The sequence below is a fragment of the Leuresthes tenuis genome, unplaced genomic scaffold, assembly GCF_036924035.1.
Source record: "Leuresthes tenuis unplaced genomic scaffold, fLeuTen1.0.hap1 SCAF_20, whole genome shotgun sequence".
NCBI classification, from domain to species: domain Eukaryota; kingdom Metazoa; phylum Chordata; class Actinopteri; order Atheriniformes; family Atherinopsidae; genus Leuresthes; species Leuresthes tenuis.
Window position 1 is genome coordinate 18,057,766 of NW_027325374.1, and position 16,988 is coordinate 18,074,753.

At 40.7% G+C, this 16,988-nt stretch overlaps 1 protein-coding gene across 1 annotated transcript; it reads right to left on the reverse strand.

Moving 5' to 3' along the window:
* Positions 1 to 2,672: 2,672 nt before the first annotated feature.
* On the reverse strand, positions 2,673 to 4,522 carry lrrc18b (leucine rich repeat containing 18b). Its single transcript, XM_072373638.1, has 2 exons — positions 4,261 to 4,522; positions 2,673 to 3,172 (listed from the first exon to the last, which is right to left on the reverse strand). The coding sequence occupies exons 1-2, from the start codon at positions 4,519 to 4,521 to the stop codon at positions 2,726 to 2,728; spliced, it is 708 nt and encodes a 235-aa protein (XP_072229739.1). The 5' UTR covers position 4,522; the 3' UTR covers positions 2,673 to 2,725.
* Between the last annotated feature and the right edge of the window lie 12,466 nt (positions 4,523 to 16,988).

Here is a 16,988-nt window from a genome sequence, read left to right on the forward strand (position 1 = left end):
TGTGTTTAAATTGATTGATGTATGCAGGTTCTGAGGATGGAGGTGGAGAAACGCTTGGAATGGATGAGGTGTGTGTGTGTGTGGGGGGGGGGGGGGGGGCAAAGAGAAACAGAGTGGGTGCGAATTGATTTTTCTGTAGCTCTGACATTGTCCGTGTGACTAAAGAGCATTAGACTGTTGAGTTACGACTGGCTGCCATCTCACATATATCTAATGTTATATATCAAGATCACACCAACAAGCACACAGCAAATCATGAAAAGGGAAAAAAAAAAAAAAAACAGTTTATTTAATATTTTTAAAACCACAGTAATCACAGCCATGGCTTTCAATGTGTATTCAGTGTATTGCAGTACACTTCCGGTGTCTTTAGGCCTTTATTGACTTAGTCCCCACATTTTGCTGTCATTTTGCACAATATCACTATTTGGCTGAGTCAATACCATGCAGCTTGCCTCTTAATGACCGTGTCTGCTGATATCTCAGTTCAGTCCACTCAGCTCTCCTCGGCTCAGCGATGTGATTGGAACTGAGTGAGACAGGCCCCTGAGGGTTATTCCCCGTTTTCAGGTGGTATTGAGTGTTTGCGTGGACACACAGTGGCGGTTAGAACAGAAGGAGAAAAGTGAGAATTGATTTCACTCTGGATGTTTGGAATAAACCAAGTCTTGGAAGCTAAACAATTCATCCTCTTAGCGAACAAAATTCTTTTGGACAGCACTTGTCTTAAGTGGTGATTTTTGAAGTGTCATTCATTTGTACACTGAACCACAAAATGGTAAGACAGAGTATTAACAACCAGCCAAAACCCCAGAGGTTTTTATGATGGTGGATTATTTTGATGTTTCATGGTGAGAAGTCGCAGGTGGATTAATGTGTCATCAAATCACTGGATTTAAATTTAGAGGGTTGCTTTTTGCAGCAGTCTTTATGTTTGTTAGTATCGCTATGGAAACCAAGGACTGCTGTTCTTTTCTATCATCAGGCAAGAAGCCATAGATATTTCTTCCCCTTCCCTTATACTATTCTAGCCTTGAAAATGTCCCTCCAGTCAAATGACTCATCTCGCCCTGATGTTAGTTTTGTTTGGTAATGAATAGATTATTGTAGTTCAAACTTAAAAAGAGAAAACCATGATTTCAACCAAAAATGCGATTGTTCTACGAGTCTGACCAAGTTGTGTATCCAAACCAACAAACTATGCCACAGAAGGTAAGTGTTGTCAGATCTGCTAACCACGATGAAGGATTTCTGCGTTGAATCTCCTGAACATCACCTTCATGCTCAGAAAGGCAAGGTCAGACAGCCCATATGTTCCATGTAGACTGTTATTAAGGACTAATATTGACTACTTGCAGGATGGAGCTGTACCGTTCTTTCCAATGGGGAAGGTGGGACCAATCAACATATTAGTTTCTGAAGGGATTTGATAATTGCTGGAGTAGGACTTTAAATCTCAATCTTTTAACAGACAGAATAAACAGACCGCAGCAGAAACTAAAACACAGGGTTGTGACGGGTCATGTTACAGGAGCAAAGGGCTTTTTTGCTGAGATGGAGAGAGATACACTGGAGAGAGACAGGAAACCTGTTGGGATGAAAGCCTAAACAAGCAATAGGCTTTAGAAGCAAGCACGGAACAACCACAATGTGCCGCCACCACTATCTGTTAGCAACTTCTCAGTAAAACCACCCTGATTATTCTTAAATACCTGATCTTAAGAGCTGTGTTGGAATGTTGCTTCCCCCCCCTTTTCTGGTGCTTCTGCTGTGATAGATTTTTTTCCCCTCTTTAGCTATTCAGGGTTCAAGTGAAAGTCTGTAAATATAACACTGGCATATATTTCCCAGCAGATAAATACAAATGTTTACAGTAGTAACAGTTGTAGGGACTTCTTTGACATTAAACGCTTTTATTTGACCTTTTCATAAAATAATCTTTTTTTAACAGCCTTTACACAGTGAATTTCCCCTCCACAAAAAAAAGCATTCCCTGAATTTTGATTTGTGTGATTTACAAGCAACGGTTATATAACAAATGTGACTGAGAACAAACCGGATATTGCCAGTGAACACAGAATTGAACACTTTCAGATATTTGAATAGTTCAGTTCGCCGTTGCTTTCCTGAAATCGAATTTCATTTTTAGTTTTCATATTCAGTGAAAGGAAGGTGGCACTTGTAGTCAGTATTTGGAGAGTAATTCTGGCCTCTGTTAGTATTTGCTGCCCTCTAGGCCGGAGCGGCTGCTAATGCATGCTGTACAGTATTTGGCATTGAGAGGACTTCTGGTTGAATACACTGCGCTTCAAACCAACACATGGATCCTGGATAGTAAACTGTAGGAACTGCTCAAATTGCATTGAGGCTCTGCATTAAGCCTAGTTCTTTACATATGAGCGAGAAATAATGAATTAATCAAAGATGGCTGTTGGCTATTCAGTTGGTTTGCTTAAACAGTGTTACAATTTATTTTGGATCCAGGCTGTAATTAGAGGGCTCGTTACACAACTAAATTCCAAACGACATTTTGCATATAAATCTTTTTAATGTAGTGAGTAATGGAAAACAACAAAGGGTGCCGTAGTGCAAGTTAAAGCCTCACTTCAGTTGAAACACCGAACACAAATTACAGTCAGTGTTTTTGATCTGCCTTAATCTGCATTGAATGACTTCAATGAAAGCAAACACAATCTCTAAATCTCCCTTCTCGCTCCATCCTCAACTAGGGCAATACCAGTAAATTATACTCTTCCTCGTTCTCTGCGTTCTCCATCCTCTTCCTCTCAGTTTGGCACTTATACAGACAGTCGTCACACAGAGCACTTTCTTTGACCAGGTAAAACCTCTCTGTTCTCATAAGTGAGTTCTGTCCCGGCATCCGCTCAGTGAGAATGGGGTTCCTGTCCAGGTTGACCCTCTCCAGTTTGTCCAACTTCAAGAGGCAGCCGGGGTAGCGGGTGAACCGGTTGTCAGAGAGGCCAACGTGCCGGAGCTCTTTTAATAGACCAGTGGATGCTGGAAGAGCATCGAGCTGGTTGAGTCCCAGGTTTAAGGTTTGGAGGTTCTTCAGCAGGCCGAGCTCATCGGGAAGGCTTGTCAGACGGTTGTTGCACAGGTTTAAAACCACCAGACCCTGGAGGCGACCGATCGTTGCGGGGAGCTCCTCCAACTGTTGCAGAAGAAGCTACACATTTAATAAGAAACAGACTGACGGTCAGCAGCATTTGTTGTACGAAAATTGACACGATAAATCACAAAAAAAACCCATAGAAAACAAATAAAATGTCAAAGTTAGGCGTTCGACTTTGTCTGGAAAAATATTGGATCATCTTGTATTTAATCTTGACTTGTAAAGTAAGTGGTACTAAAAAAACATGTTGCAACTAATGAGGTTGATTGACGACAGGTCAGTAACATGATCGGGTATAAACTTAAAATGCAAAGACTTTCTATATCATTCCCAATATAGAATAGAATTATTGTGCATGTGAACAACTCCCATTTCCAGAAAAGTTGAGATATTTCCTAAAATGCAAGAAAATCTTATATCTGGAATTTTAAAAAAAATGTGTTTGAAAGTGTTTCAACTGTTTAAAAAAATCCATTATTTGAGCAAAAGTTTGGATATATATTATTACCACTGTGTTAAAACACTTCCTTTTAATCGTACATTTTACATGTATTTTATACATTGTATTGGTGTAGAAATGATTACTTGCGTTGCTCATGTTATAGGAATGTACAGTTGACCTGTTTGTTCAGTCACATTGTGGAGACCCTCCTGCATTTTTGGGGTAATCCTCCCAAATATATTAACAGGGTTGGATTAGGTTAATTTGTTTTCAGATGTGACAGCTACTTGAATGCCTATGTCGTCACCTTGACAGGACTCACCCCCTTTACACTGCCCCTGTGTCATTAATCGTCCAATGACTCAATCAGTTATGATTTCGTATTGTATTTTGGCTAAACAACAAAATACCAGATTAACCATATTGTCCTCATTAAAGTTCCTTCACCAGAAACTATTCTTTTGACACTATCTCTGAAGTTTCATTTGAATTGTATCTTAGAAATACACTTCGTATGACCTTCTTGATAGGCATACAATCAAACAGCGCTGAAAACGCAACACCACCTCGGCTCCATTTTGGCGACTGAAGAGGGGTCCTCAGAATGTGACGTGGTGGATCCCGCCCATTCAAATTGATTTAAATGATTTAAAGTGTAATTACTTCAGCTGCCTGTCATACTCACATAATTGCTGTGCAGATCCAACACAGTGATGTCAATGAAGTGATCGATGAAATCTGGGATCTTTCTAATCAGGTTCCTGCTCAGGTCCAGTTCATTCAAGTCACAGAGCTTCTGAACGCTCTTTGGCACCGCGTCGATGTCTTTGAAACTGAGGTCCAGCCGCCGCTTCCCGTCCAGCGTCAGTTCCACGCAATTCTGCACCGTCTTTAAGGTGAGTTTCTTAGTCTTTGACTGTCCATTGGTTTTCTTTCCCTTGGCCATGCTACTGCAGGACACGCCGAACAGTCACACGACCCAGCGATGAGTTCTGTAGTTAAAAGTATTCAGAGACGACAGTGGAGTTGACTGTGTAACTTACCTGCGAGATTTAAGTTACAGGATGCAGTCCAAGCAGCCGTAACTGTAGACAAAGCCAAGTTTTACCTTTCTCCTTAGATCAACTGTTTGCAACATTATCACCCAATGTTCCATGACAAAGCAAAATATTTAGCAGAGGCTATATGCTGCGCTTTTTTCTAGGGGATCATTCTGTTTTTAGTATGCCAGTAAATCTGTCATACCTTACAAGCTTTTTATCCAACGCATCAACCACCAGGAAAGAGACCAAAGGAAAACCACAATTTCCCTTTTCCAGCTTGAAAACTTAACTGCACACCAAGAAGCCTCCAAAAGTAGTGTAACCCGGTCTGTTGTTAAACCAGTAAGATGCTGAAATGCTGCAGCCTGGAGCCTCTTTGCCAGACATGACATTTGTTTTCGCTTGTTCCTCGGCAACTGCTGTTTGATCTGAGTGTGCTTTACAACTGTGAGGAGCACAAAGGGCACAAAGGACGTTGTTTCATGTCTGAAAACGCAACAAAGTCATCTACTGTGGGGACATTTTAGTCAGAATTTTGGTTCCAATTCATGCTGATTAAAATCTGCTTAATGATTTAAAGACATCCACAGTACCAGTTGACTCCAAAAAAACATGTCTGCACACAAATTCTTGTTGAAAAGGAAAACTGACGTGCACGTGCATCGAATGAAAGTGCAGTGCACATATAAAGACATGCGCTTGACATGTATTTGACATGTATTTGACATGTATATTAACAGTGATTTGACCAGCGAGACATGTGACCGGCTTCAGCCTTTAACTTCCACATGTAAACAGTTTCCAGTCTGACCCATTTCCCAAGCTTTGACATGATACACACACACGCAGACCTCTGTCAGCTGTGGGTTTAATGTATCACATGCTGTAGCTGCAGCACTCATTACTCAGCTGCGACTTGGCTAAATTTAGTCTCAGTTGATGCACTTTTACTTGACATGAATACCATCAGAACCTGTCCAGAGTGCACCCCTCCTCTCGCCCAATGACAGCTGGGATGTGCTCCAGCACCCCCGCGACCCCCAAGTTGGATTAAGCGAGTGTAGAAAATGGGCGGGTGGATGGTTGGACAAACATCAGCAGTAACTTAATTTAGTCAGCAGGTGACGCTGTGCGACAAAAAGATGCTCCAAGGCGAAAGTGTCTCTACAGTTGATGTTTGCAGCAGTAATGCAAAGGTACTGTACACTAACAACACAGAAAAGGGGGTGAAAAAATGTCTTTTGAGTAGAGAAAGTGATTTGACCAGTGGTATGAGCAATTTTTTGTATTTAAAAGATATTGCTGATAGTCGGTCAGAGCAAAATATTAGGCAGAATTATTCAGTTAACATGTGGTGAGGAGCTTCTCACTCGTTAAACAGCTGTTTCAGGAGTCAGACAGACATCTTGTGGTCGTGGAAAAGATGCCACTCTGCGTCAGAGGAGGGGAATCAAGCAAACAAAACAACTAAGGTGTTTTGCTGAAACGATTAAAACTGGGTTTAGAACTTTCCAGTGCCTTGATAAACCCTCGAAGGATGTGGTTAACCATCAACTTTGAGAAAGAAATGGGGTTGGAAAAAATTTTGAATGATGAAGCAAAGCCAAGGTATGGGGGGACTAAACTGTTCCGTGGATGCAAGCAAACTGATAATCGGAGGAAAGAAGAAAATCTGCTTGGGCTTCATTCTGCTGTGCAAAGCCTAAGAAGCTTTGCTGTTGCACACTGCGGAAACACACCAACCAAATGCCGTTTTTATTTGTAACTTTAAACCACAGACAAACTCAGTTTATTCCTCAGTTGTTTTTTCTTTACTTTCGCCATTTGAATTAGTTTATTTTTAAATCTACTGAGACAGCAGTGGAATACGAGTCATTTCCTTGTGCAGTGTGAAAATCAGGTCAAGAGATCTGCAGCTCACAGGGGAGAGAAATGGTGCGGACCTGACTGAGTGAGGTAGAGCACCAAGGTTTAGATTACGTCCAGATTACAGATGTGAGCACAGGGGTTTTGTGTATGCGTGTTCACAGTGTGAAAGGCAGGAAAAGTACTGCTACATATGAGTGGGACGCAGAAAATAAGCCTTAAACAAAAAACTTTTTTTCACTCATTAACTTCCAAGTACAGCCTATAAACACATTCAATGACGACAATGTCGGCGTGGCTTTGCCTCAGAAAAGAGGGATTTTAAATCTCTAGCTCTAAAGACGGTCATGATGGCAGACAGAGTCAGTGGTTTTCGTGGTTTTTAAGACGGTCGGTCCTTTCAAAAGGGATGAGTTGAACTTTTCACAACGGTTGAAGGTCATTGCTCCGCCTCATCCACCTTTAACAGTTCTCACCCAAAGCTGAACTCAGAAGCGAAGAACGTCAGTGAACAGTGTCAGGACTGAAAGGTTTCCACCGATAACTTTCTGAAGACACATTCGTTTTTCACCGCACGGCGTCTATTAGTGACCATCACAGTTGTCATTTAACAGGTGTTGGGCAACCATACTAACTGTTAGCTACCATGCTGGAGGTCGGAATTGTGGTGCCGACAGATAATGATAAATGAAATGTAGCAAAATGTTTGAGATATATCATTTTCTACTAATAAACACTTGATAATTTACTTGGCTCCAGATGTTTCCTGTATGTTTATACGCCGCCCCATAAATTGTAAAAGGGAGTAACTCATAAGATGAAAGAAGAAGAAACCCTTTAAAGCACAGGGGACTGTTGCCATTAACCATCAGGAAGGCTAGAGACAGAGAATTAAGCACATAATGACACAAACAGCTGTGGGTGATTAAGTGAGCTAAGAGCTCAGCAGTGACGCCACGCATGTCATCATAACTTCTGTTTAACTTTCCGGCAAGGATTTCCTTTCTTTCTGTCGCACATTTCCCTCCTTCCTGTCTTCTTCTGCCGTTTAACAGCAACTTTTCCTGTTTTCCTGTCGGTTACCACCATGGCTTTATACACAATGTTGTCATTCAAGTGTCTCGTTTTCAGTCACTGATGTAAATTCCATCAGAATTCATTTTTCATTAACAATAACTCAACTTTTACAGGGCCCAACGTTTTAAATCTAGAATTTGTTGTGAAGACTTATATTTTGCCTTCTTTGCCGTCCTTCAAACCTTCTCATTCAAAACAAAAGTGAAGCTGCTTCGGTGCAGAGATAAGTGATGGCTTGTTCGACATGTTTGGGAAAGCTGGCACCGTGGGGGCAGAGGCATTTGTGTGTTTATTTAAACTTTGAATGAACGTGGGTTTCCTTTCCTTAAAACTGTGTGACTGTCGTGCTGTCAGTGACGCATTGGCTGCAAGTTCAAAGGGCTCCTTTTTGCCTTTTTGTAAATGTTTGTTCATGTTTCGCTCGGGGAAGCTGAACAAAAACTTGAGAATGTGTTTTTGATTGGTTATATGGAATCCCGAGGTCAGTATTAGTTCGCTGGCACTGTGTGTAAACTAACATCTTACAAAGATCGATATCTTAAGTCATTAGACACACAATTTAGTCTTTATGAGCCCACCTAATAACTTTCTTGATTAAATGCATTTTTCAATGTATGTGAAAACCTGATACAAGACATATTTGATCATAATTTGGATCAGAGAGTAATTTGCTGTTGGTGCTTTACAGTAGAAAAAACAGATATCAAACTGAAATAAGATCTGCTTTGAGATGGAGCAAAATGGTTAATAAATAAGATTGTCTGTGCTTTCTATTTTTGGTGCTTTATCCTCTTTGTTCTGAAATCTGCTATTGGCTTCTTCTTGCTTACTCGCCAGCATTAGACCAGTACATAGTCCCATCTCCCAGGACTGTTTGCTGTTAGGTTTTTGGAGGACTGCGTGTCTGCCTGAGTTGAAAAAATACCCATCTGCTGGGGCTGAGAACAATGCAGACAGACACTTTAAAAAAACGGTCCTTAGTCTGTTTGTGGTGTGGCTTTTCAACAACCTTGGACACTTCAACATGACTCAGTACCCACTGTTTGTGGCTGGAGCGCAGACATGGGAACTGTAAGTATCTGAAAATAAAATAATCAGTAAAGAATTTTTCTACTGTTTGTTCAGTGGTACCAGTTTGACATGCTCTACATGCCGGTGTGAGCTCACAGGCTAAAACCAGTATGTTCTGTCTTATGGATATGATTGGCTTCAAGGGTCACTGAGTGTTACCAATATGAAAAGACTGGTGGAATAGAGTTAAATGGGTCACCCCAAGCTCAAAAACTGGCTGCACCAAAAAAGAGCTGTAAATTCATGGTGGAAAAATGAGCTGTGGTACTGATTCTGTGGTCGTTTGACATGTTGCAGTCATTTAATTATGGTTTCAAGAGATTATCAGTTTATGGAAAAAAGGGCACGTCCCCTTTTAGTTTATCTAATGTTTTGTGGGGGTACTGCAGTGAGCCGTAAACCCTGTTGAGATCACCCTAATAAAATGGCATGGCAAATAAAGCAATTGCCTATGTACTCATTAAGCACACACACACATCTATTTAGAGTTAAGCAAATTGCCGCTGGTTCGATCAGGTCTGTGTATGTTTTGGTTTTTCTTTATGTGTTGGATCCAAAAATTGGGAGCCCACTATACTTATGGGGTCCAACAAGTTTTAAAGGGGCAAAATGATGGACATAACATTTTCAAAGGATTTCTGAGGGTCAGAACTTTGGCTTTTATGGTTAATTATGTTAAGGTTAGGTTCAGGATAAAGATTAGAGTTAGGCATTCTTCCAGTTTAGGATCGCAGGGGGTTGGAGCCTATCCCAGCTATCACCGGGCGAGAGGCAGGGTACACCCTGGACAGGTCGCCAGTCCATTACAGGGCCACACAGAGACCAACGAGACCATGCACGCTCTCACTCACTCCTGAGGACAATGTAGAGTCACCAGTTAACCTAACATGCATGTTTTTGGACGGTGGGAGGTACCCGGTGAGGAAGTACATAGAGGGAGGGGAGCGTAAATGAAATGATCCCAAGAAACATATCACATTAAAGGACAGTTGTTGACCACATTAGTGAAGAGGAAAGTCATCATAATTAAGGTAATCAATTTTGACAGCTGTGACTGTTCAAAATATGAATTCCCGCTGAAAACAAGTTTTTGAGTCTGAGTTTTATAGGTTGCTGATTTTGTCCTTTTTTCATGCTGAAACAGATGATTGGTGTAGCTGGACCTGACGCTCGTGAACACTGTGGAATTCTCTGTGGGTTTGTTTCTACTGTACAAGCATGGACAGATTATTGGACAATGGCTCCCTGGGGACAGACACGTTTAAACATCCCAAAGGAAAGGCACACAACTGACTGCAGGAGTGTCATGACATTTGCAGCTCAGTCCTGGGTCATTTTCTGATCCATGAACCTCCTTAACTCCTTAGACTTCTGGGCAGCTGCCAGTAGCACTGGCCAGCATTCCTTCTTATCATTTGATCCATTAATAGAAGATATGCATTTTAGCAGCTTTAAGCAAAGTCCAATATAAAATAGATTAAATACACGTGGACTTGATCAGGCAACTCTCTTTCTGACTTCACTGGCTTCATTATTTACAGCTTTCCCTCCTTGCTCTTTCTCCTTTTGACCACCAATCCTGAAAGTCATTGTTGTGTGATCTCATCATTTTTTTAAGCCTAAAGAGGGCTACTAGCAGCTGGCAGGCGAGCTGGAGTCTGACAGTCTGTTTCTCATTTGTCCTACTCCTCCTGCAGCTCCGCACAACAGCTGGATGACTCATAGCACTGACAGATGACAGCCGCCCTCACTACAGACTAATAAATCTCATCGTGCAAAGTCTCACTAGTTGCTGCATGTCTGTCAAGCACATGTGAGTGCAAGATGAAGGCTGTGGGATCGAAAACGATAGGAGCAGATACAAACGGATGTCCTTCCTCCTTTGTGATACAATAACAAAGTGAGGGGCTTGAGTCCGTCTCCTGATGTTTTCATTCACAGTCATGGACTGAGACCTTGGAAAACAAGCAGTGTCCCTCTAAATGTATGAGCTGACTGACATTGTGTATATTTTCAAACTGACTGGACTTGGAGAACAATGAGAACAATCTGGGTGAACTTGTTAACCTGCAGGCCAGTTGACTGTTTGTTTTAGGGCAGTAGGAGTCCAGCGCTCTGCCAGCGTCGTCCAGTGTCTTTCTATGAAATTCAAACAGTGGGAGGGTTTGGGTTTGAGGTTTTGGAGACTGGTTGGTACAGTGACTGTCAGCATGGACTGACTCTGCCGGACAGTGGATCGGTAGTCTAGTTCCTCATTCCTGTGATCTCCTCTTGCTGAAGTCTTTCATTATTTTGTTTTTCTGCCCCGAGGCCAGTGTAGCTATACATTACTGTAACCGCGCAGGATATGTATGCTGGAGACTGAGTATTTACTATGCATTGTCTTTTTATGGAACGAGATGATCAGACAGAACGAGTGCAGACACATGCAGTCTTTGCAGATTTAACAATAGGTTTTGTTTGGCTGTTCTTGTGGTGACATCATTTTTTACTTTTAAGGGCAGCTGGTGAGAAACTAGCATCAATTTGTCCCACACCTCCAAGTCTATCTGCCTCTTTTACCCTTTACCCACTTATTTCTAATTACTCTTTTCCTATTTATGCCTCTGTTCCTATTTCTTTCCTGCAGTCCCACCCACTTAAACAATTTAGAGCCTTATTTTTCTCTCTTATTGTATTTTATTGCTATTGGATCGCTTCCCTCCACTGACCAGTTTCTTTCTGTCAACCTCATGTGTTTTCTTTGTGGGTGAGACATTTTTATAAGACCTCTTGGGTTCCATTTGTGTCTCACATACTGTGAACTTCATCTCTTTTCCTTTTTGAAAATAATTTGGAGGCTACAAGTAAACTAAACCTAACATTTAAGCCTCCCCGTCTCTCATTACAGATCTTTCACCACCACAGGAGGACTGACACCCACAACGGCTGCAGCAATTTCTTCTTCTCATCTGCTTTTTATCATTTTATACTTTTTTAAAACACAGCTCTTTTACTGATTTCCAACTGTGAATATAAACAGAAACAAAGAAGAAAATTAAAGAAAAAGCATCTAGTTCATCAGTAACATGGTTTGCTTTTCCTGCTCTACATTTTGGAAGGATTTGAATGTGGTGCATGTGCAACTTAATCCTTAATGTATATATTACAGTGCCAGGTTAAAACTATTTGGAAGGCTGCAAACGTCCAAGATTTTGGTGCTAGATTTGTAAAAATGTATCAGATATTTTCGCATGAGAACTTGATCAGCACACTGATCAGAAACAGGGCATAGGTGGCCAACTTGAGGCTTCATCTGCTTTAACTATAAAGGCTAGCCGACCCAAGAGCAGACGCCGAAACAGCAGAGTTTGATTTAAGGCTTATTTAATAAGCGGTGGTGTGGACAGCCAGAGGAGGTATCCAGGCGAACGGGAGTCTCTGAGAAGAGCGGGAGATGATTAGATAAGGGTCGAGTGCGAGATGAATCCAGATAATTGATCTGGTTCTTACAGAGTCCAGGGGGGTTCTGGTGCAGAGGTTCTGAGTCCGTAGTGCGGTGAGTGACATTTAAAGCTTTTGTTCAATCTCAGATATATTGTATTTAGTGTCGCCATGATATAGAGCACAAAAGTAAATGTCTGGATTCTATAAACAATGCTGTATTTGCAGCATTTGCATAGAAATAAAAGAATAAACAAAGATGTATGAGTTTGACATTTACAACATTCCTTGGAATTATTTTCATTATTATAGGATTCAACCAAGTATAGTTTTCAAGACTATTAACATGCAAGTCAACAGCTTTACCAACAGGTTCGAGCAAACCAATTGTGCTAATTTAGTCTAATTAGCTAGGATAATCGGTAATTACTTACTAGATCAACTGCAATAAAGCTTAGGCAACATCTGTCTTGCATCCTGTTATTTCCCTGAGCTCACTCCAGCGGATAAAAGCTGGTTCGATGTTTACTCGTCTCGTTTCTACTTGATCACTTTGTCTCTTTCCCTTAATTTCTTCTGAAAGCGTTATCATGGGCCCCCTTCCCACATCTGCCACTGTGCCCCCCCCCCCCAAATGAAAGAAAATAAAGATAATTTATTGTGAAACTGTCTTTTTATCTACTTGTTGCTGTGTGACTTGGTGCCATAAAGTAAAATAGGATGTTGCCAGACCGGAAACCAAAGTTGTAAAGTGTGGTTTGCAGGGCAGACCTGGGAATGAGCGTAATGAATGTCAGTGTGCCATCAAAATGAGTCAGAAGCACACAGTTTGAAGGTTTACACACTTCAGAAGTGCTCCTTTAAAAACACAAGCAGCTCAATGCAACAAAAGTGAGTAAATCTTTCATAACTTGTATCACTGTGAAAACAACCCTATGCTATGATGCCATGTTGAAGACGAAACTAAAGGCTGCCCAAACATTGTGGAGCCGCTCCAAGTGGGAGCCTGTGAACACTTTCATCGTTCTATCTGCAACATGTCGTCCTCTCTACATGTTTGCACTGATGCAGATCAGCGTAGTTTCATTCTCTACTCCAGTCTTCAGTATTGGGGCCTCATATTTACTGTGGTAGCTCAGGCCAAGTTCACCCGTAATCTGTTTGTTTTGTTCTGACCTGAATAAATTGATCTTATGATATGATAAAAAAAAAAAGAAGTCCTCCCAATATTATTCTTCTTCAACTAACTTTACTCTGGAGGTTTAAGCCAAATAGTAAGCTTTCTCTTACGCACCAGCCGCAGAGTTTAATGCAGTGTCCTTCAAAGTGTTCAGTGTCACTGAAACTATGACTTCCACTGATAACCCAGCGTCTGAAACTTTTGCCAGCGCTGCCTCCTTGATATCACTTCAGGTGGGTGACCCATGCTGCACTGATTAGTGGTTGAGTGGCTCCTTGCACACCCTCTGGTTGTTGCTGCATGGTTTTTTTCTCAATTTTCACTCACTCACAGTGTGTTACATTGGACTTTTTCTTTAGAACTTGTACCTTTTAATGCTTCTCTGAATAAAATCTGCCTATCAAATAATGGAATTAAGTTATGTATAGGTGATGCAAATGGATGCTCCCTTCTTATGTATCATATGTACGGTGGATAAAGTATTGTAGGACGTTATATCCTTTGTGTAGTTAGTAAACAGAATGCAGAGGCCATTCAGTGTTAAATGAATGAGAGTCATCTCCATGTCGGCTGAATTCAGTAAAAGAAAACCACATGACCTGTGTCTGAGACAAAAACCCCACAAATTTTACTTCTAACACCTACATGAGAAACCAGTCTTGTATTGTCATGCTAAATCAGCCCTGCGTCGTATATCTGAGTAGCAAGACTATAATAGGAGGAGCGACACGCAAGCAGTGCTTTGAGCTGAATATATACATATATACATATATATATGTATATATATGTAGATTGTATATGTACATATATATAGATATCTTGGTGCTACTTCACTAACTTAACTAATATTTTTCTTAGCAGTGTTTCATTTATTTAACACAATTAAAATTTCTGCTTATTACCACAAATAGGGAACAGTATGGAGCCGTAGAGGCTTCATTCAACTACAGAGGAACACACAGCAGAAGTATCAAGCGAGTTATTATTCCTTCCTAAAACGAGTTGCTCAGTTGAATAAGTACAGCCTTAGTTCACATTGTGACCTATGAGTTTATGATATTATGACTTAGAATATGTACAAAAAAGACTTTTTAACCGCATTTAAGATCGATTATGGTCACATGTTTCTAATGTAATGACACCTTCAAGTACACATAGCGGTCATTTCCTGAAAAGTTGCATTTTTGGACGTGGGAAGGTTTCAGCTCGACAGTGTTGATTTATGGATGGAGCGACAAACTGTGCTGGGACTGGTTTCAGAAGTACTCCTGTTTCCACCATGAACTTGTCTGTTTTTAATGCAGATTCGTCTGGATTGTCTAGATCCCTTCATCAGATTATGTACTGTTTTGACAATTTTTTTGCAAGTTAAGTTTCTTAAATAATTTCCCCTCACATTGTTACCGAGTTAAACCACGCCACATCTTTACCTGAGTCCTTCTGTCCATGCTCAGTCATGTTTACTGATTACGTTGCTGATATGTAGCTGGCATTGCCGTCCAAAGGGCCGTGGCCAAACCACTTCTCACACAAGGTACTGTTTAAATCCACCTTTATTTCACTTATCGATACACGCAGTGTGCGTCTGAAATGTACAACATGCACATGAGCAGAAATGCTAGAATGCTCATGAATGCAGGGGTCAGAGGAGGAAAAGTGGGAGGAAAAGCACAGAGGCACAATTCACACACATGGTTCCTGTTAGTGGATTCCCAGTAAGGACAATTTGGCCTGGAAGAAAGTTTACATTTCACAGTCATTTTTAAGACACTTGTACCCACCACAGAAAGTTCACTGGCTTATCTCACTTCGTTTAGGGATAACACACCGTGCATCTGAAACCAACAACAGAGAGCAACGGTGGAAAAATGAATGAACAAATGCAGAGGTTAAGATGGTTTACATTGAAATGGAATATACAGTCAGGGGAACAAAACATGTCCACGTTCATAATCACCAGCTAGCTATTTGTTGGACATTTAGTGGCTAGAAAAGTTAGTTTTTCACTTTGTTGCAAACTATTGTGGGGAAGTTTTGAGTTAACTTAATTCATAAAAAAGCGAATTTTTCTAACAAGAGATGGTCTCATCATATCAGACCTATTATAGCGATTACACTCACTCAAACTATGCATCTAAAACTGATAAAAGATCAACTGCTAGTTTTGCCAACCAATCTGCCACTTTAAGATCAAGTTCACAAGAGCCCCAGCAAGCAGGCAGCAAAACGTAATAACTCCACATAAGATAGTGAAAGTTACAGGGCAAGGGAGGGAGAGATCGGGTGCCTTTGTGTCTGGGTTTCAAGTTTGCCTTTTCAGAAAAAGCTCCTTTTTGCTTTTCCATGCCCGAGTCCAAAGGATCATTAAATGGAAAAAAGAGTCCAAAGTGCTTTCACACTCAGACTCATGGAAAAGGAAAAAAAAACAGGGAGACTGTAGCAAAGGTATTTGGGATCGTGGCCAATATGGCCTTTGGGTCAACAAAATCATTCCTTAATTTGAAATAAACTGTGACTGACATCAACGTAGAATCACTCAAATCAAACAAAGGTCTTGGTCTGTCCCTGTTCGTGCATCAGGTGTCACGGTTGTTTGCAGCTTTTAGGATTTACAATCACAGCCTTTCCCTGTGATTGTGTTTAGCCTACATGTAACTCCACCCTTGTGTGTATGTATGTGTCTGTGTAAGTGTATGTGTTGCTTACAGCCTGTTAAGTTGATGTTGGCGCCAGATGAAAGAGCTTGCATGATCTCACATATTTGCTTTTAAGGGAGGTGGGGGGCTAATTGCTGGTTTTGGTATCAGCTTCGTGGCACTGTGGTCATTATAAACTGCAGCTTGATATACAGTCTGAACTGAGATGATGAGAAGCAGATAATTCTGGTAACACACTCCTAGTAAATCACATCTGATAGTACAATAGTTCACATTCATAACAATGGATGTCTTCAATTTGCTGACACTCCTTAATAAATCTGCTCACATGACATATGGTTTCCTGCAATGTGAATGAGTTCAGTTTGATAAAAAATAACAGACGTGAGGCTGAACAGAAGCCCCCTCATACAAAATGTAAGAGTGTGTTCATAGACTTAACTTAAAACCCCTATTCCAGAAACAGGTTGAGATGCTGTGCAAAATGTAAATTAAAAACAGAATGCAATGTTTTAGAAATCTTAGAAACCAATATTTCATGAACAAAAGAACATAGAACACATCAGATGTTGGAAGTGAGACAATTATTAAATGGAAAATATTATAATCAATTTGAAGGCTGCAATTTGTCTCAAAAGTGCTGGAATGGCGGTAAGAAAAGGCTGGAAAAGTAAATGGTATTAATAAAAAACTGCTGAAGAAACATGTTACAAATAATTGACTTATCTGGCAACAGATCCGTAAAGGTTCAGCAATCTGCAAAAAACTATACCTTCACCTGTTACATGAGGGACGTTATTATTAAATTGCTCTTCGAATATTCTACACTACTTCATATGATCAAAAGATTCAGAGAATCAGGAGATATTTCTGTGCTCAATGGACACAGTTGAAAATCAATATTGGATGCCTGTGATCTTCAGGCCCTTAGGAGGTATTGCATCAAAAGCGGACCCGATTCAATCATGGAAATCGCTGCATGGGCTCAGGAACACTTCCAGAAACCTACAAATGTATGTTAAAGCTCTTCCAGACAAAGAAGAAGCAATATGCGAATGTGATCCACACCCTGCCATTTTCTCTGTACGAAAGCTTT

Coding starts and splice junctions, on each gene's coding strand:
- lrrc18b (XM_072373638.1), bottom strand. CDS start 4,521: ATGGCCAAGGGAAAGAAAACCAATGGACAGTCAAAGACTAAGAAACTC. Junction 3,173..4,260: donor TGGATCTGCACAGCAATTAT/GTGAGTATGACA, acceptor CTTCTGCAACAG/TTGGAGGAGCTCCCCGCAAC.